This window comes from Hyposmocoma kahamanoa, unplaced genomic scaffold, assembly GCF_003589595.1.
Source record: "Hyposmocoma kahamanoa isolate Upper Pololo Valley unplaced genomic scaffold, ASM358959v1 169, whole genome shotgun sequence".
In the NCBI taxonomy this organism is placed as follows: domain Eukaryota; kingdom Metazoa; phylum Arthropoda; class Insecta; order Lepidoptera; family Cosmopterigidae; genus Hyposmocoma; species Hyposmocoma kahamanoa.
In genome coordinates, this window is record NW_020653611.1 from 302,829 (window position 1) to 323,983 (window position 21,155).

The 21,155-nt window shown below is 41.6% G+C and overlaps 1 protein-coding gene across 1 annotated transcript; it reads left to right on the forward strand.

Annotated features, from left to right (window-relative positions):
• Positions 1-4,848: 4,848 nt before the first annotated feature.
• LOC113225668 (G1/S-specific cyclin-D3) lies at positions 4,849-21,132 on the forward strand. The gene is made up of 5 exons (XM_026458043.1): positions 4,849-5,163; positions 7,392-7,613; positions 14,674-14,836; positions 18,007-18,128; positions 18,232-21,132. Exons 1-5 carry the CDS (start codon positions 4,936-4,938, stop codon positions 18,409-18,411), a joined length of 915 nt encoding a protein of 304 aa, XP_026313828.1. The 5' UTR covers positions 4,849-4,935; the 3' UTR covers positions 18,412-21,132.
• The last annotated feature ends 23 nt before the right edge of the window (positions 21,133-21,155 follow it).

The window sequence follows — 21,155 nt, forward strand, 5'->3', positions numbered from 1 at the left end:
TTGTCATAATTACATCGATCAACTATTATTGACTTCGATTTTTAGGATTACCCATGTGAATTAAACCTGAGTACCTGAAATAATATTAAGAAGATATTTATTGAATAATCGTAGGTATTAGTTTCATTTTACATTTTGTATTGTATCAAAATACCTATTGACTAATGTGAATATCATTTATTGGGTTATTATAACAACTGTTCCTTGCCAAATCTCGTTTTTATTTTTAAATAAAAAAGATGCTTACCATTCTTTGCTAAGGACCTTTGAGCAAGAGTATTGTTTGCTGACGACACATCCTTGATTTTTAAAACAGACAGACATGACGTTAACTATGACAATATTAACGGTAACCTTTCAAAGGTAGTTTATTCGTTTAATGTTACCAATTTATTGCTCAATGCCAAGAAGACAAAGTGTGTTAAATTGGAATTACCTAATGTAAAATCGACTAGTCCAATCATAGAAATAAATGCTAATAAAGCTTATAATAAATGCTAATAATAAAGCTGTCTTTTTGGGAGTGACCTTAGATAGTAAACTTCAATGGTTTCCACATATATCTTCCAAGCTCTGCTGCATACGCAGTCCGTAGAATACGTGAGCTTACCGATGTTGCTACTGCTAGACTAGTTTACTTTAGTTACTTCCATAGTAAAATGTCCAACGAGATTCTCATGTGAGGTAAAGTGGCAGATATACAAACCATATTTGTCTTGCAAAAACGAGCCATTCGTTCTGTGTACCGTTTAGGTTCTCGGGTTTCTCTCAGAGGAAAGTGGAGACTGGTATCATGACCGATAGTGGCATCACAGCACATTTACTCAAATATTTTGTATGCCCGAAAAAATATACATAATTAACATTAACGTTAGAACTATGTCCAAACTCATGGTACCGCGATTTCGTTTAACTGAGGTCCTTAAACGATTCTTTTATGGGGAACTGCATACGTTTTCACAATAAGATTTACCATTGCCTAAGTTTGAAAATTCATTAAAAGTATTTTAATTGAAAAATCATATAACAAAATTGTAGACTACGTGTTAGATAAAGATGTATGGAAAGACAACTGGAGTCTAGATTCCATACAAATACGTTTCAAAGTGTATTCTATAGCATTGAAGTTTATTTGAAAAGAGCAATCCTCAGAGTTTCTTGCTCGTTCTTCTCAGGGAAGTCGGCACAATGAACGAGCAGTAGTTTAAAAAATTACGTTTTCAAGTGTAAAACTTTTACGTCTGGAAATATTTGACTTTGACTTAAAACTTGCGACCCGAACTTACTTACAACTCGCTTAATATTGAAATAAAGGTTTTTTAATGTAAGTAGGATTTAAATTAGAAACTACAAATAAATACTTTTAAGTTCTAAATGTAAAATTATGGCGATATTCATTCTTTTTCGTTATGGTTAATTTTGCTTTCGCTTTGAAATCAAATATTTGTAGTGGTAATATTTGTGTTATTTTCTAATACAAGTTCCGACGTGGTACTAATGCGCAAACAACACGAAACAATAATGGCGCATATGGAGACGATATAGGTAACAAACGCACTGTCACTTTTTGGTTTGCAACTACACGAGAAATTTTAACTTGTCAATAGAACCTCTTGGACGCCTAAGGTGAATAATGACGATTTTTAAGCCCATCGCAAACTACGGAGGAATTAGCGCCACGGTTTCATCTAACTATAGGCGCGCGTAATAGTTTGACGTACTTATTAATGTACACTGTCTTAATCAACAAAAGAGATTGGTAATTTCAGACCGTGTCAATAGTTATGATGAAACTGAATTCGTTATGATAATCGCAAATTTGGAACAAAGTGGTTGAGCGCTGGCGAGCAAATTATGCATTAAAATGTCGACGATATGTGTGATATACGTGTGGCTGGTCAAACGATCTTCACCGCTTTGTTCTACCCGGTAACGCATGCTGCCGAAGAAACCATATCTCTTGAAAACTACCATACAGGAGTTGCAGACTAAAGCTCTTATCACCATATTTTTTATTACTATCTAAGTTTCGATTATCTATCTACAAGAAAAACAATTTAGTTTAAAATCTTGAGATTCCCGTTTAATTCTACCGTAAAGGACTTCCAGCAAGATGGCAGAAGTTCATTGATATCGTGGCTACACATTTGAGTAAGTAAATGCTGTCTCTATCTAAACCATATACTTTTTGCAATTCTCCTAATAGACCAGCAATGATAATATACCTTCTTTACCCCCATTATTTACTCTCTCATTTGTGTAGTATATTTTTAAGGAAATAAGGGAAATCTGACATCGTCATAACAATATGAACCTACGTTCTTCCGTGTTGGTATTGTTAGTTTACCTGTATACTTTTTGTTACCGGCGACATTTCTATTAATAAACAAGTTTTATTCTAATTTCGAAAATTCATACAATTTTATTTATTTTTAATACAAACCAATGAACAGCTTGGCTCAGGTCGACGAATTTATTTATTTATTTATTTATTTATTAATATATGAGTGTAATGAAAAGAACTTTCGAGTGGTGTTGCCCAATGCTAGAGCAGGGCGAGACTAACCCTAGTCTTGGTCTTGTCTCGCATCAGTAAGTACACCGAATTGCAATTACATAATTGCTACTTATTAAACTGCCATATTCTGTCATTCTTACAAAAATTTAAATTTTTTTTTTTTTTTTTATTGCGACTCGACAAAATGACTGCACCGCGCCTGATGGAAAGTGCGAATACAGTCCAGAGATGAGAGTAACGGATGGAAAACACAAATATCTTCACTCCGAGGGTAAATAGAGGGTTTTTGCAAATTTTACAGTATTTTTACGATCATGTTTGTTGGTTATAATGCTAAGCATACACGTTTAACTTGTGCATAAGATTAATAAATAATAAATAAAGTTGAAATGAAAAGCATAATATGTTATGGATACAAGATATGACCTGCTTGAGGAAGCGCTACGCGCCGCCCGCACCCCGCACCCCGCACCGCGCTGGCCGCCGGTCCCGGTTAGTTAGATTTTCCACATTGTTGATGATAATTCGCCAGCTACACTAGTGTATTCTGTTTTTGCTACACTTTTATCACAGGTACACAATATTATAATCAATAAAACAATATAACTATCGACTCAATGGCTTTTTGTGTAATTAACTTTGTTGTTAGAAGAAACCGTGGTTTTGATACCAGTAGTAGGGAACATCTATCAATGTCGATATTGAAACCAAATGCATCAATACGTCAGAATTATATGTCAGAGTATGCGTAACTGCGAGACGCAAAAATCTCGTAGACTCAGGATCGTATTCTAGAACTCTACTCAATGCTCAACTCAGGATTGCACTGAAAACACAAGCACTAGAAATACGATCCTAATGGCAGGGACTTGAGTATGATTTCGAGTGCTTTAAACCATACTCAAATCCTGACTTGAGCATTGAGTAGAGTTCTAGAATACGACCCCTAGTCTTGTTCTTGTCTAAATGAGAGAACATGACCAAGACTGCAAGACCAAGAACAATTTTGGGCAACACTAGTGACGAGGGAAATAATAACGATACGGTAATAGACAATTTTTGTAGTGATATTGTGGCTGTTCAAATCTCTTTTATAAATTTGCTTATATGATAAAATTAATATAATAAGTAAGTAGGTGAGTGAATAAGTACCCACATATATTTAGTTACGAGTGTGCATGGAATAATAAGAATCACCAATGTAAACATTCCATACATCTGAAATAACGTTGTAGGCAGCCTCGTAGACAATTCTGAAATTGGTGACTTGTGTAGTGTTAACACCGTACCTACCTAGTTACGATTTTATGTACCTACAGCATGGCAGCTACATAAAATATACGTAATAAGTGCGTAGATAGTAGATATGTATATATTTAACATTAATTACATCCTCAATGGATAATGATAAAATCCTGTTGAAACTGCTGCCTCGTACCGTGTAGGCTATAGTGTGACAGAGATGACGATACGTAACGAGCTACGTACCAGATGGTAACTAGTGAGCGAGGGATAAACGGCGAGAATGAAATAAATTTAATTATGCAAAAATGCAGACGTCTCCTTTCGAGTTAATCAGCTGACGAAGACAGCTGATTCGGGTAAAGTGAACGTCGTCTATTCTATTCAAAGGAAGTATTTACATCTTTTGGGCAACCGCTTAAAAGTGCTTTATCAACTTTGTGACCAATAAAAGCACAGTCAAAGTAGTTGCATTGTACCTATGTACATACAAAGGTATTTACCGATGGTTAAGAGTAACCGAAAGTAACTAGTTGCTTTCATAAGTAAATAAATAGTAGGAGCTAACTATAATACCTAGGTGGATAAGTACTACTTGCATACATAAATACTTTTTGGCTTATAAATGTGTATACATATATTTATTACGATTGATGACTTTTTGAACGTGTAGGTTCCTTTGCAACTCGTGTGCGCGGAACGCTAACTTCATCAATTCAAAACATTATCAGAAAATCTCATATTATAGCTAGCCTCCAAAATCACATCGAAGCCTACTTCTACTCGTATCGATGTAAAAAAGCATTTTGTATGTGGGCTAACTATGTCGAATGCGCGGAATTCATCTCATTTTGTAAATACCAGAACGAGAGGCAAGAGTCGGCCCGGAGCAGGAGCGAGCAAGAGACCTGTTATGTATTATTATTTGAACGTCGAATCGGGAGAAACCTGCGTGCGGGCCTCACGGCCCCGCCCCGGCCCCGCTCCCCGCCGATCATATGTTCGGCGGGCGGCGCGCGCGCGCGGCCGCGTTCACTCACTGCGACTCGGGCACTCGCCGGCGTCGTTCCTCTCCCGCGTGCACGCCGCCCGCTCGCGCACGATCAGCTGTCCGCCAAACAGTCGAGTCGTCGCCGGTGCCGCGTCGCTCCGTCCTCCGCAGCCGCCGAGGTGCCATGGAGCTGCTGTGCGCCGAACGCGTGAGCCCCGGCAGCGCGGGCCGCGGCCGCCCGCAGGCGGCGCCGCTGGCCGCCGCGCCCGACCCGGTGGTGCTGCGCCGGCGCGTGCTCACCAACCTGCTGCGCGCGGAGGAGCGCTACGCCGTCACCGCCAACTACTTCGGCGCCGTGCAGACCGAGGTCACGCCGCACATGCGCCGCCTGGTCGCCGAGTGGATGCTAGAGGTGAGCGCGCCGCGCCGCCGGATCGCCATCTTGTCGCAGGCCGCCGGCGGTCCGGCCGTTGCCGACCACGTGCAGGTACCGCCGGCGCTAACGTTTGCCGGTCGGCCGCCTATGGTACGACCCGCTCGCGTTGACTTGTTTCCTAACCCTCGTGAAGTTCCACGCTTTCCGTAACGTACTAGTGACGTGCCTGACACATTTCGCTTGTACAGCTCGCATTGCGACATTTGTTTACATGATCAGCTGATTTAGTAGTTTTCCTCTAGTTGGAATCTTAGTAGAATTGTTGAATAACAACGTAGGCTTCCTGAAATGTGACTTCAAAAAGGTAGCAGATGATTTGAGCTTTTGGGTAGGCGGCGCGAGGGGCCCCCCACGGCGGCGGCGGTCGCCGACCGACGACGATGCGACTCGCTCGTTCTATTTGAATAATCAGCTGATTTTGACACGCACGCAGCTGGCACCGGACGCACACTTATCTTGCTAGTTCATACACATAAGTAATTGTTAACTCACGTATTTTATGGCACCACGTCATTGTGAACTTGTAAATTAGATGCAGATGATAGGTATAGGTTATAATATACAAGTAGTATACCGGTTAAGTGATTAAACCGGAGTAAAATAAACTCTTCTGATATTTCTCTGTGGTCAGGTTAAATAAAGTTTATTGTACAATCGGGTAATGTGGTATAGAAAAGGGTTGATGCCTAGAGTGATAGACCATGCAAATCATGTGTAGACGGCAGTCAGCTGTGAAACGTGGCCACGTGGTTGGCAGGCCGACGGCGGCGGTGCCCGCGCTGACGTCACCGGATGGTCGTCTGTCAGGCCTCGTGGTGGAAACGCCTAAACCAGCCAACCTCGTACCTTCCACGTTTCAGCACTTTCGAATCAACCGAATATACGTTATTGGATCATCGACAGGTCAATGACCTGCAGAAATTTCGCGAGCACGTTTTCTTTACTCGTCATATTTTCATACCATCAGTCGTAGCGTGCCGGTAGGTTACAGACAAAAATAATTTGCCTCTTAACGTTTACACTTTGATACCTATTTATATTCCGCCTACCTTGCTACCTACTTTGCTTTGGGAGCTCTTTTACAGGCGACTTCAGATTTTTGTTGCACATACGATGTTGCTAAATGAATGCAAACAAATTTGTTGTATGTTAAACTGTGTTGTATGTTAAGCTAACTGGAGCGTGTATTGAATGACATTGGCCTGGGTAACAAACTAAATAGTGTAAAACTTTGTGCCGCGTTCTCGACACACAAACGGCGGAAGCTGCCATTCCTAGAACAATAACTATTCCGACTGTGTTGCACTGAGACAGCGTTAATCAGCTGATGGCTATAGGACCGTGAGACGCGGCTAAGTCCATCAGGGCTGTATTCGGGTAGTTTATTAGTCGGAGAGATACCCAAGTCGGGGGCAATTTCGCATCTTTTCATATTTAACTATTTCTTTCACCAAATGGAAGAAAGTACTGGGACAAAGATGTTAAATAATAAACAGCTTAATTATTCTTTTAATCAAAATCCGTGAATTGTTAATGATTAATTTAAAAAATGTGATTATTTTGATCCTAAGTACCGTGTTAAATTTTATTTGAGGAAATCTTTTACGGAGGTAGCTAAAATACCTCAATACAACTCTGGTACAGCTCATAATATGTGCATATTTTGTGGGAGAGACGAGCATAGTCTGCGCCCGCGCCACTCGCGTTACACCGTGCGAAACTATGCGCTCATCATTCATTCATCTCCCATGACACGGGTCTCGTGTTTATGCCATTCCCCTTCATATATATCACTTTCCTTGATTTCCATTCCGCATCTAAAATCTATTTACCATTTTTCACCGTGTTTCTGAACTTACTCAAGACCATTAATCGGCAGTACCATCCTGGTTAGTGCATGCTAACTCTCGTGTGCTGTTATTAAATGGTGGATTATACCTACGTAGGAACCGTTCCTGATAAGAAATCCAACTGTAGGAAAGCAATGTGAACGCATTTATCGTAATGGCGAGTACCTATTTCCAGTTTTGTACTTATATAGGTTATCAGGAATTCCGGATGATAAACAAGCACGCATTGGGTGCGGTTATACTTCGTCGCAAGGCTTTTAACGTTTATTTAAATTTCAAATTCGATTACCCCTTCTAATACGTGTTCCCTGTAAAATCAAGACATCCTATTTTAACTCAAGTATTCTTTTTCAGGTATGTGAAGACCAGGGATGCCAAGAAGAAGTGTTCCCGCTGGCCATCACGTACTTGGACCGGTTCCTAAGTATATGCACAGTAGGTAAGAGCCAAGTGCAACTGCTGGGCACAGCGTGCTTACTGCTGGCTTCGAAGATGCGAGAACCAAACGCGCGGTGCTTGCCCGCGGAGCTGCTCGTATTCTACACTGCTAACAGCATCACTGTCTCCGATCTTTGTGTAAGTTTTACCATTTTTACAGTTCACTTTTGTCTAATAGAATTTTTCTCGAAAATGCTCTGGTTCGAGGCGTACGGCCTCATAACAGCGAATGAAGTAATAAGAAGTTTTAATTAACTTTCTGCGTCTAAGGAAACAGCTGATCTTGTGCAGCGTGCGTACCGTGCGCCGGGTCTCGCTGCTATGAGGTCGAGTGGCTGCGAGCTCGATTCGAGGATAGGTTGCTAGACCACGACGAATACACTTGGCTGCAGTTTACGCTGCTCCGCTGCGCTCGTTTCTAAGTTATTCGTTTATGTGCATATCCGCGAGAGGTTCAATTTTAATGGTATAATTATCTACGTTCTGATTGATAAGCGCAATTAAAATCGCGTCGCAAAAGTTACATTTGTTTACCCCGAGTCGTCGTCAATAATAAATGATTTTCTCTGGAGCTATAAATAACCGTTTGTGCTAAGAATACCCTTTCAGAAATTAGTTATTCTATTTTTTGGCTATGTGTTGTTAAATTCGAAAGGTCGAATGAATAATTGTGATCAGGCGAGCGTGGAGCATTGGCTTCAACCTTGAAGATAAAAATGAATACGTTAGCTTGCGAAGTCCAAACACGCGTTGTCCGCAAAGGTTTTGATAATCGTGCGTTAGGTAGTGCAGCGTTCGCACATCCGATACAAAGCTGCACTGTTCCGAAACTTAATGGAAAAGCGCGTGCCTATTTGCATTTTGTTGGGTTTGCTATATCGGTGCAGACCACAGACATATATCTAGATAGACGCCGCAAGCACAGCAATTTGTATGAAAACCAAGCGTGCCACATTTTTTGTACCCACTATGACGTCACAAGAACTATTTAGTGATGGGAAACCTCCTTCCGCTCGCTCTAAATTGATTGATTGACCGGAATACGAATAAACACGCGTATTTCATTCAATTAATCGATTCTAAATAGAATAATTTTTATTCAAGTATTTGTTGATTACAAATAATCGTAATATTAATATAGTAGAAAAATACTAGAATAAGATAGTTAAGTCCGTTATTTTACTTGTTTTAAAAAAATGTTGATTACTTAAAAAAAATTAAGACTTTCATTTTTGGTAACCGTTCGGCCACAGAGGCAGTTAAATGTGAGGCAGTTAATGACGGCCTCGTGTGAAATTTTTGTGATTTATTTATTATTTCTCGGATTTCTAAATCTGCTATTTTGCATATTTGGATAGCATCTTAGGTGGGATAAACTAGACCATCTTCGTCCTCGTAAGCAACGAACTTATATGTATGACCAACTCCAGGTTTTTGTAAAGATAGCGCACTGTTAATTCTTTGCAATGTCAATTCTTAATTATACATTTTTTTGTATTACTCGTACTACATATCCGACGACATATGTAATTATTTGCTCACTATATTCAGACATTCGAGACGAGCTGCCAAAATTATCGAAATTACAGATACTACTGATACTGAAACTGAAAAAAAAAACGAAACATTATTAAACGTTATATATAACAAAAGAGTATTTATATTTAAGGTTTTTATAATATTGATAAGGTCATAATAATTTTCGTCCCTTTGTTTTCAAAATCGATCAGAATCGGGAACAGTGTTGCCTAACGTATACATCACTAAATGTTAAATTTGGCCAAAGAAATGTACAAGCGGCCGTACCACGAAAACTGAATGCATTATACAAAAGTGCGTTCGTTCGTTATTCATAACGTATTAACAAAGGATCACAAATATATCGCACCAAGTAAAACCGCAATGTATTACAAATCCATGATTTGTTGAATTGAATCCATGATGTGTATGCCTCATGAGGCATACAGTCGGTTGCGTATTTGTTTTCTCGAAATTCATACAAAACCCAAATAATAGTTCGTAAAATAAATTATGCATCTTCTGATTACAAAATCACTTGCCCGTGGAAGGAAACGTCCCCGTTTACCCGTTTACCCAGTTATGGTGCTTTCGCAGTTTGTAATGGCACAATTATGCATTTTTCGCGTTTTCGACTGGTGTTTATCTACGATAACGGTCGAGCGCGTTCTGCAGTGTAGCAGCGGCAACTAAGTGAATTTAACTTACTTTGGGCACGCGAAGTACGTTCACTTGCGGCGTCTATTCTAGATATAATTATGTCTGTGGTGCAGACCGTCACCCGCCGGGGCCTCGCCTCGCCTCGCCCTGTCGCCACTGCCGCCTGCAGATAAGTGCACGCCACATCTTTGCACGTCATAATATTCGACCTTTTTTTTTTTTCATTATTATAGTTCACCGGTAATACTGTCTACATTGGGTATGATTTAAAATCCTTTTCCGACCGCTAACATAATAGAAAAAGCAAGAGCGGAGTGCGGAGGTTTGCGACAGGCAGAAAGAATGTCAGGAGCACGAAGGGGCAGTGTCCGGTGTGTCCCCTAACAAGCTGACAGCTTCTCGGAAGAGCCAGCAAACAAGGCCCGCGTTTCAATCAGACCAATTACAGTCATACCACGCTGCTCATGTTTCCACACACCCCGTCGCCGCGCGCCGTAGCCGCCGCCGCAACACCGCACTGCCGACAACTACTCGTCATCCCGCTAACGACTCGTGCTACATCGCGAACTTCATTCGTTCTCTTAATAAAATCTTACATTCGATTGTTCTACGTATATAATAATTCTATTTATACGTACGCTGATTCCTACTATATACGAATGCAAGTTCAAGTTCCACTATGCGATCGCATACTAACAAAATTGTGTTTGCCATTGATGTTCTTAAAATTATATTCACAAAATATGACACTTGGTACTTGAATTCATTAAATAGCTTATTCCACACACAAAGTTGAACAATAATAAAAAATCTATTAACAAAATGTCTCAGGCTTCATGTAGACTGAAATCATAAATTTCGTAGCGATGTCGTAGCACGTCTACGAAATTTCGTTCCGTAGACATTACAACCCTTTGTTTTTCTTTTCTTATTACTTTCTACATCCTCTTTGACATATTTTAGTTATTAGGTGTATTTTTCCAAACACATATTTATAATAGCGTATCGCATATCATAAATTTATCGTGCAAGTGCATTTAACATTATGCAATAACGGATCGTCACAGTCTGTGGATATTAAAATATGCCCATCTCATAAAAGCCCATCCAAGTCAGACGAACGAATATCAAATAGGAGTGAATGGCCCCGGGATATCAATTAACTTTTTATGTAAATTAATCACAACGAATTAATTCGTTACGGGTCTCAAGTTCCGCTGGACAAGAGACGCGCACGTTTGCATGTTATGTAAAGAGAGCGCAGGGAAAGGTCAAGCATTCGCATAAAAATGTAGTAATAAACAGTTCAGTTACTGTAATTGTTTGTGCTAAAGTAAAAATAATTGATTGGTTCGAATTGGTGGTGGGGCGGCGGCGGAGCGGTACACAGCCCGCTGAGGCATCCAAGGCGATCATTTAAGCGGCGTTCCCGCGGCCAGTGCCCATAAAACCTCGCGCATTCTCACATCCACATTACCACTCACGGTAAACGTTTATTATAATTGGCGCTTTTTAAAAGCACCGAATCCAATCTCTATTTTCGTTCCATGGCGCTGTAAGGCACATCTTTAATCTACACCACATACTCTACTTAACATCCGATATACATTATACAAGCACACCTCCAAAAGGCTAATTTACCAGTACGTAGGTATGACTGTTTGCGGGTCGACATAATGCACACTTGCACGTATTCTAAGTTAGTGGAGAGTATATCACACGATTAGATTATTATCGCCAGTGCAGCGAAACCGAACGGCTTGTATTTTAATGGCTATGAGTTCCGTTGCTTTGGCGGTGCCACGTTGTAAGTTTATCTTTCTCGGCCCATTTCGATAAAGCTGCTCGTACTTGCGCAGTGCTTAGTGCATTAGCGAGTTATTACAAATGTTCATACAATGCATACTTCCATTCCATTTCACTGGTCGATACAACAACAGAACACGAAAGGGTGAGACGGTTACGATTTGCCCTGTTTAGATGAGTATCGCAGCCCAATAAGTATCACACTTGACTAAATATCTCATTAACTAGCTAATAATGAGTCGAAAGACTGGAGACGCAGCTGGGACAACAAGCCTTTGACATACTTTAACAAAGAGAACATACATTCCACACTCCACAATCACCAATAAGAGACAAAAATGTGTCGCTGTGTGCGGCCGCCGGCCAGAAAAAGGCCAGGCCATGAGACGCGTCCAGACTCAATTATACATAGCACGTTTCTGAAGCGGATTCATTAGAATGACGTCAGTGATCAAAAGGTCAACTCACTCGAATGTCAGTAAAAGGAAATAGGCTTTATGTTTAGAATGTGAGGTATGAGCAAATTAGCACGAGCGGAGGACGTGTTTGCGGATCTCACGGGCATCGGGTGGTTTCCGGTGCAAATTCAAGTTCCCCGCAGGGAATTGCGACAACACGCACAACGTGCGGCCCTTCATTCAGGATTTCGTGTTCCTTCTATATGAACGAAAAGGTTTAGAATGTCGATTATGCTACTTTCTTCGGAGTATTGTTTCCCACGAGTCGAATCGGCGGGGAGGGAGGGAGAGGCGGAGGGACGGGAACCAGTCGCATTCCATTCGGCGGCCTCGTCCTGTCTTGCTGTTTGCCGACTAACTTCGCCAAACGCCGGCCGCTCGCCGGTGGGGTTCATACGCATCCTTCGCTTGATAGAAACACTTCTCATAAATGAGCTGTCGCATTTATTAAAACACTCCCTATCATCCTAGATTTTGATGAGTCTTTACATGCTGAATGGTGAGGCCAAAGATTCCAAAGTCTGTATTCTAAAAGATAACATGGCGGTAATAATTATAAAAGGACTGCATTCGAAATGAGAACGACACGCGTACTTACTTGATTTGTGTTTGTCTATTGATGTAAATAAAAATTGTTAATATCGTTATAATGTTGTCACTGTAACAACTGCGAACATAAATAAAATTCTAAGTGATACCCGTCGGATAACTATGCGGGCGACGCGACCCTGACGAAAGAAAAAATGAAAATTTTGTGGTTAGCAGAAACGCGACATGGAACGCGGTCTGGCGGGCTATTGTGCTGTCCCTCTCGGCCCGACATGAGGTGCGCAGGCGCAGCCTCGAAGTGCCACATATCACAAACCTGTGTAAATCCTTTAATGATGAACAAGTATCAACCAACTGCGTTCGGTTATTCGATGCAGAAGGTTATTCGTAACGCCGCTATTACTATCATTCTACAGGAATTCGATGATGATAACGGCTTACGTAACTCTTGCATTTTTTGCATACCTACCACGTTTTGCACAGCTCGCGGTAAACTTAGCATTGTGCGCTTCTGCGCATTTATGTGCAAACTTGTTTGATTTATTTCGGCGTTCATTTTAATTCTGTTTCTTACCATTTTTACGTTTTACGTTGTCTAGTTTCCGTTAACTACTTCCAATTCCCTATGTCAGCTGTTACACCGCGCCGCGACAGCTGGGAAACGTTTTAGCCATAGTGGCGCTTTCAAGCCAGTCCTGAGAGTATAGAAAACTTAAAGTTGTTTAGTCTCAGTTGCCACGCGACACCGCGTACATTGTTTGATTGAAGCGGCGAATTCTCACCGTTCGGTGAAATTGGATAAAGCATGGGAACGGCTTGTGGAATTCAGCGAGTGTGTCGCGGGCGGCGAGGGCTGTTTGCATAGCTCGCTTTATTGGCTGTAACGCGGCTCGATAACTGGTGCCGCCCGCGCCACGCCGCGAGCTTGCTCCCCCGCCGACGCCCCGTGTCTCGCCCGCTGACCTCTAATGAACACTCGCCTGGAAATTTACGAGCATTTCATCCGCTTCGGATATATGCAGAGTATAAAAATCCCATCATCAGCTGATGCGGGCTCTCGTATGTAACTGCTTTGTCCAACCAAATTACCCACCGCTCGTTTATAACGTCGACTGAACGTTCTGAATCCCCCGAACGCCTCTAGCGAGGTTCATCTGCTCTATTATTAACATGAGATTTTTCGGTCTCTTGATATTAATCAAAATCGTTAAATATCGATCGACTTATATCAAGAATACCAACGTATTTAACTCCTTCATTGTAAAATTTTCACATTAATTTATGTTAAAAAATTAACGTAAACCATAATCGGATTATTCGCCGCAGCTGACGGTCGTTATTGACGCCACAATGTTATGCAGCACACTGACACATGGTCTTATGTCGACTCCCAGTGATGAGTCTCCATTCATTCACAAACTCGGCTCTGCAGTGGCAATAGGGCATAAGCAGCACCTCTCGGCATACAAATCCCGACTCTATCGGTAAGCGGAATACAGTCGAGCGTCGAAATAGTCGAGTGAAGCACCTCCGGCGCCGCGTCGACCCCGTCCGATTGAGTTAAGTAAACATGGAGTATTATCTGTCAACGGACATGAATCGCTTACGTCTGTATGAGTGTATGTGGACACGAAATAATCATGTTATTCATAAAATTAACAGCCGCGATATTGGCGGTATCGTCGTCGCAGGCACCGCTTATTAATAATATAAATTAATTTAATCTAGGTCGGCTCTGGTTACAAGCAATGATAATGGATAGGATAATTTACAAAGTAACATTTTACTACGTACATTTTTCAAGTGTACTTGTTTTGTGTAGAGAAACTGAACAAAGAACTGCCCCGGAGGAGTCATGTATCTCTGTCACTGTTAAAATAAAATGCCCAGTTTGTGGGTATAACTACTTACTTATTGTAAATTAAATGTTAGTTCGTGTAAACAGCTCAATAGAATATTGTCACGTTTCGTTATATTTTAAAACCAGCTCATTGAATTGAAACTTACTTCATAAAGAAGTCTCAATGCACAGAAATAGTGACCGGGACTACCTACCTACACAGCGTTCCGGGAATCCGAGCGAAACTGCTTGTTTATGATTATGCGCCGGATGTGGCGTTAAGAATGTCGTTTTATTGTCCTAGGGCCTTAACACTTTCTTTTTAACCATTTGTTTTTATACTAAACGGCTTCTCTTTTGTCTACAGAGTTGGGAGTTGCTAGTGTTAGCGAAACTAAAGTGGGACGTCGCGGGAGTGACAGCACACGATTTCCTGCCTCTACTTCTTAAAAGGTTGCCGCTGCGAGGTGTGGTTGACACGAGCATGGTGCAGAGACACGCCCAGACGTTCATCGCGCTCGCTGCAAGAGGTGAGTGCTCGTACAGGACTCATAATTAATTAATTACTTACAGCGAACGATTAGATACGTGAAACAATTGGTATTAATCTCACTTACAGAATGGAACTGTAATCACCACATTTGCATTAGTACGTTTTGTTCGTAACAGCAGACGGCAGGTAATTAGCATCTAGATACCACGTCATGTCACGACAATGTCGCGACGACAGCCTTCGCCGCGCCCGCGCCGCGTGTCACTGAACCCTCGATTCTTACTAATGTGGAATTATACGCAGAAGAGTCGGTCCTTTCTAAAAACAATTGTACTAGACGTTGCATGGACGAACAACTGGTTATAGGTATATTGGAATCTGTCATTAAAACTTAAAAACATAGGTAAATGAAGACGTTGAAAATGCCATACAAAACCAATAGAAAAAAGGTGGCATTTAGAGTTATGAAAACGAGAGAAGGTTTATTTACCTACGTGAGCGAGGGTAGAGTAGGTAAGCGGGCGCTGGAGAGGGCTGAGGCCCCAGGCGGCGTGTGTGTCCCGGCGGCGGCGGCCGGCGCGGCGCCTCCCACGCCGCTCGCCCGAGCGCATTCCAGCACGCCTCGGGACTCCCGCCCGCGCCCCGCTGCCGCCACCTCACCCCCGTAACCCTCATGGGATCATATGTTTTTGTGCAACGGTTTTTGTTGTTCTCCGCCGCTGTCGTGTTATTTTTTGTTCAAGAAGTTCACGCTCCAGCTCTTTTATTTCACTGCTCCTCGGATATCATCCGACTTGTCAGACGGAAGATAATGCAATATGGTCCATCTTACTACTTGTTTTAAGCAACAATTGGACTGAACGAAATTAGCAGAAGAGTAAACAGACTACTTAGTCCGTGAGCCAAAATGCGATTATTTCACTTTGATCCGATGGTGCCACCAGCGTAGAACTAAGACGGTAAGTAAGTCCTTAGTAGCCGAAGTAGCCAACGACTTTATTTCACGAGCTCATCATATTGCAATGTAGACCCACATTATGTATCATTATTTGAATGGCACAATTTACTGGAATCATAACTCGTCTTGATATTAAACTCGTAATTGGGTTATTTTAAAGCTGACATGTCCCGCAGGCTTTCGTCGATGGAGATGAATTATGGATTTTGTCGTTGCTTCAAAGTCGCATCTTGACTTCTAGCAGGCAGCGATATTGTTGACCTGAAGTTGTATGTCGGCAGAGAACCGTGTGGGAAACACGATGTCTCTGTGGTGTCGAAGGAACGCGACCGCACGTTATCTATCGTTAGCTAGTAAAAATTTCATACGCAAGCTGAGCAGTAAATGTGTCGGTAGAGTAAAGACGAACGCCGGCCGCCGGCCACGGCGCGGGGGCCGCGCGGGTGTTTGTTCCGGTGGGCACTATGGCGGTGGAGCGGCCTCGCGCGTCCGTTCACCTCGCGAATAGACGCCGCCGTCTATTACCGCATCACTCCACGTTCAAGGGCGATTATGTCACTGCTGATGGGCACAATCTAAAAGCGTTCAGGACTTGTCTGTGTTGTGCTTGTCCTCGGCGTCTCTGCTAAGAATTGCTCCTTTCGATATCTTAAATTTGATTATTTTAAAGAGCTTTTCATCTACTAATGTACTTACCCTATATGTCTGAATCGAGACAAACTATTCTTTGGTGCTGTACTAGTGCTAATACGAGATATCAGCAATATCACGTCACAATGACGCCTATACATATATGGAACACCGTGCGCTCTTAAGCAGCGCATCCATTTGGCTGCATGGGTTCCGGAGGGGCCACGGTCCGGCCCTGGCCCGCCCCGGCGGCGGTCGCTGCGCCGTTCGTTCGCCGCCGAGTTCGGTCTGCCGGTAGGGTTTCGCTGTTTGATTAACATCAGATTATGCAAATGCTCCGAGTGAGCGGCCGCTCTCGTTGTTTCATCTCTTTTTTATACCTCCGCTCCTCCTGCCCGTCCCTTTATCTCCGGTATGCCGACATGCAAATGGAAAAAACTAAAATAAATCCTTTAAATGAGCTGAGAGTGTTCGATATCCATGCGTTGGTCGATATAATGGGTCCTACTTAATGATGAATGGGAGGCCCTCGAAGGCTTCGCGCGGCATTGTCGCCTGCGTCTGCGTCTTTGCGGCTCTGTTGGGCCTTTGTGGTTTCGCACCACACCCAATCTCGTTACGGCGCGCGGCGTGGGAACGTCTCTCGTTCCTATAAATAGGAATGGAAAGATCTCATTTTGAGTTGAGTTTCCATTCCTTCTTCCAAAGAATTTAAGGAACCGCATTGCCGTTAACGAATCCTATTTCAGGCTACATAGTTATTACGGGATTCGCAAGCGCCTATGCGAACAGCTGATTTTCCTGTTATTTATCATGTTTACCTCCCAATTATCTATACGTTTGAAGGGAAGGACAGATTGTGGTCTGCCATTTGTACCTTGCGCACCAACTCTAAAATATTTCCCGATGGGTTTATCCGTTTAGGTATGCTCAAGTTCTTTCTGCCAGAGTTTCTTTGCAACACGACGCGTTCAGTCCGAATTGGGTTATGGTCATCTTTTTATGTGTTGTCCGTACATACAATGGTTTCGCCAACATGAGCCCGTGAGAAATGTTCGAGTGTATCGGGTGGTGGGGTGCGCGGGCGCGGGTTGCTCGGAATGCGGCCGCGAGGGCGCGAGGGCGGGAGCCGGCTCCTTTGAGCCACACCGGCGCGGACGCAACGCCTCGCAGCTCAACTGAAGCCAAGAAACATTTTCACTCCTCACCGGATGTAACCTCTTCCCGATATTTTTTTTTAAGTTTTAACATCGTCTGAAAATAACAAACACGCACACTCTTTCTTAATTAAATCCGGAGGTTATGGCAGTTATCTAAGTAACGGAACCTGCTATCAGACCCGTGGTTAACTGATATTAGTCAAGGTTACGAGTTCATTTAAAGGCGTGAAAAGCGCAGTCATGAAATCGTTGAAACAGGAAAACCAGTGATTGTTCATTTGTAAAGTTATGGGCGACCCAGTTTACCGTCGGTATCGCTCTGTAAAGCGTTAATACATATTTGTATACCTGCGTATGTAGTAAGTAATAATGCTGCGTTCGACACCCGATTGTGAAACTCCAACTTTCGCATACTCGGAATAGTGAGTTGTTATTTGACGGCAGTTTCCGTTGTTGCAGATTACGAATTCACGCTGTACTCGGCGAGCACTCTGGCGTGTTGCAGCATCGCGGCGGCGCTGCGCGGGCTGGGCCTCGACGGCCATCTCGACACGCTGCGGGATCTCACCGGCATCGACTTGGTACGTATTCAAAAACTGTTTGAAATCTACTCAATCTCCAAAGAAGACTCATCAAATGTGGTTAAAAAAGACACAATCTCACTTGCTGTTTCTTTTGTGACAGGACTGCCTTCAGACTTGTCTGGAGCAGGTCGAGGAGATGGTGCAGAACATGATCGACGAGCGATCACAGCCTGTCCCAAACGGGCAGGCGCGGGAGGCGGGGTGGACCCCACCTCCCACGCAGGACAAGGCGCTGAGTAACGCCGCCACCCCCACCGACGTCAGAGACGTGCACTTTTGAGCGACGCGCGTGCGGCCGCAGTGAGGACTTGGCTTTAACTTCGGTGCATTAGTACGAAAATACTTTAAACTACGTTTAGTTCAAAGGTGCGACCGTGATCGAGGACTGATGATACAAAGACTGATAGTACGTGTCCGACGTAGGTATGCTACGTGTAGTGTAAGTCCACTAGTTTTTAACAGAGTAGTGTAAGCCCTATGTGCTACTTCTGCCTCTAGTCTATTTGTTCGCTTATCCACGAGGCGTGCACTGAACCAACTTTATCTTCCAGTCCTAGTTTATATGATGGCTCTTGAAATTACAATCTACCTCTTAATTGTGTAAGGCGAGGCAGTTTCAACAACCTTTGCCAATTGCTAATACAAATTTAGTCATTGTACGCTCGCATGGGACCAAAGCTAGCTCTTCACGTTTAAATTCATTTTACAATGAACTGATTTTTATACCTACTATAGATTACAGGTACATATTTTTCGTTATTTTTATATAGGTTTAAATACAATATACGTTTAAAGGGCACGTTCAATTACTTGTGCAAGTTAAGAAAAGTACCTACAATTAAAAAATCGAGGCAACACTCGAAGTTTGAAGTGTGGCAGATAAAGAAGTGCCCCTCCCCTTGCTTTCGTCAATTACAATTGTCCTTCACTTATGCTAAGTACATTTCATAAGTACAGACCATTCAAACATGCAGCGTGGAGGGAGCCATTTTTATATTATTGCTATATTTGAAATTAGAAACATTTCCTTAAACAATCGGTACTTTTGTTAACATTAACAAAAATTCCATTTAGAAATCATGACATGGCATTTTAGTTATTTTCAATTCGATTGGACAATTAAAACTATTTGATTCATGTTTTAAAGAATACAAATAATTAAATTAAGCATTTATAGCTGCAATCAGACTAATCGTGCAACGGGGGAAGGCAATAAATTACGCTTTATAATGTAAAGAATTAATGTAACAAGACAAGACATTGTGTTGTAACACACGACAACATTCGTCAATTGCTTATAGTGACATTACCACATTTCAGAATTGAACTTACTGGCTTGTTCCCGTTGCTTTTTCTCTACCCTTTGTGATCGCGTGTGCGTGAAGAGGTTTTTTTTCTGTTTCTATTACTCCAACCCCATCAAGATTTTCGTTAAAAAGGAAGAAGAATTTCTATTTAATGTTTTACAGACAACGCGAACAAAATTGACTCGTGTAATGCAATGGAGAAACGGGAAAATCAAATTCTCACACGCTAGCGATGAAAGAGGAACAAGCCACTTGGGCACCTAAATAATAGCGGTTGAAAGTTGTATTGAAGATTCTCTTAAAAATATTGTACGTATTGTATTTAAGTAATTTTGTTCCTTTTTGATAAACAATGTACCAACGCGTTAGTTTTAGTAACGTTGTAATGTGATAAGGATAAGTGTTGCAAAGTTGAACTTCATATCATAGTCACTTCCAGTCATAATATATTAAATTTAGGAATACTATGTTACGATTCGATTTATTAACGATAGGTGAAAAACAGAAAAACAATGTGATTTCGTATTGATAAGGTGTTAGGGTAGGTAGTGTGTAGTCATTTAAATTCACATAATCGTTCCTATTCTAGCAACCATTGGAAGTATGATTACGCAATAGTCAATGACATTTTCCTGTACTTAATATAAACACTATGCGAGGACAAAGCGTTCACTAACTACAATTGTGATATAGTTTTCCAGATTTGTTAAGTAAGTAATGCTTTTAACACGGTACGGGTGGCGCAGGAGACAACTAGGTATTGTTTGTTTAGCATTTAGTTTAGTATAACTGTAAGGTTTTGTATCTCTACAAATAAACGACCGGCCGGTCGGAATCTAGACGTGTTTATAAAAACAGAGTCCAACGTCTTCCATTACATAGGATAATCAGGCAACGCCGAGAGAGCAGTGCTGCTCCTATACATATAGACGCGGATATATTTTGTCATTACATATGTTATTCATACCTCAGGAACACTACTAGCAATATGCCTAATTATCCTTAAACTTAGGTAACACTAGACTTTAGCGATCTGCTATGTAGATATTGTAGAGCTAAATGTAAATATAACATAAAATATGCTGTAAGCATGTGGTGCCATAAAAAAACACTACTATAAAAGTATTTCGTTAACTAATAGCAATAAAGTATATAATATAAAGTGAATAAATACAACGCCGTGTAACGATTGACCTTACGTATTCATCAATGACCTACAGAGCAGTTAGACAGTGCGTATATATGTATACCTACGCATACATACAATTCGGTTATGGAATGTAACGCATATATAAATTGTCATAAATGCAAATATAGTATGTTTAATTATTTAGTTTGTACGTAAAATTATGTGGGAAAATATACGCATTACAAAGTTAGTCTTTATTTAAATGCTTATTTGGCTTGTGGACTGGCTTTTTCGAATAGGGTAAGGAATTAGATGGTTACTTTGATATGAAGTAGGTTAATAAAGAGTTGTAGAGAGAAAGCAACTTTCCAGTGATGTATATTAGAGGGCAGGAGCGTCGCTTGTGGCGACACTTATATATCGAACGATGTGATTTAAAAAAGCGAAATTCTAAAGATTATATGACACGCTAATGTGCCTCATTTTGAATTTATATGTGATTTTTACTTTTAAGTTTGTGTTCGGATTGGATGATCGTCGCAATTGTCGAGATGTAAATATTTAAAAGAAACTACAATAAAAAATTCC

What these genes read in the sequence shown, in the direction of transcription:
- LOC113225668 (XM_026458043.1), top strand. Translation starts at nt 4,936, where the DNA reads ATGGAGCTGCTGTGCGCCGAACGCGTGAGCCCCGGCAGCGCGGGCCGC. An exon ending in TCGCCGAGTGGATGCTAGAG is followed by an intron (nt 5,164 to 7,391) that starts GTGAGCGCGCCG and finishes ATTCTTTTTCAG; the next exon opens with GTATGTGAAGACCAGGGATG. An exon ending in CATCGCGCTCGCTGCAAGAG is followed by an intron (nt 14,837 to 18,006) that starts GTGAGTGCTCGT and finishes CCGTTGTTGCAG; the next exon opens with ATTACGAATTCACGCTGTAC.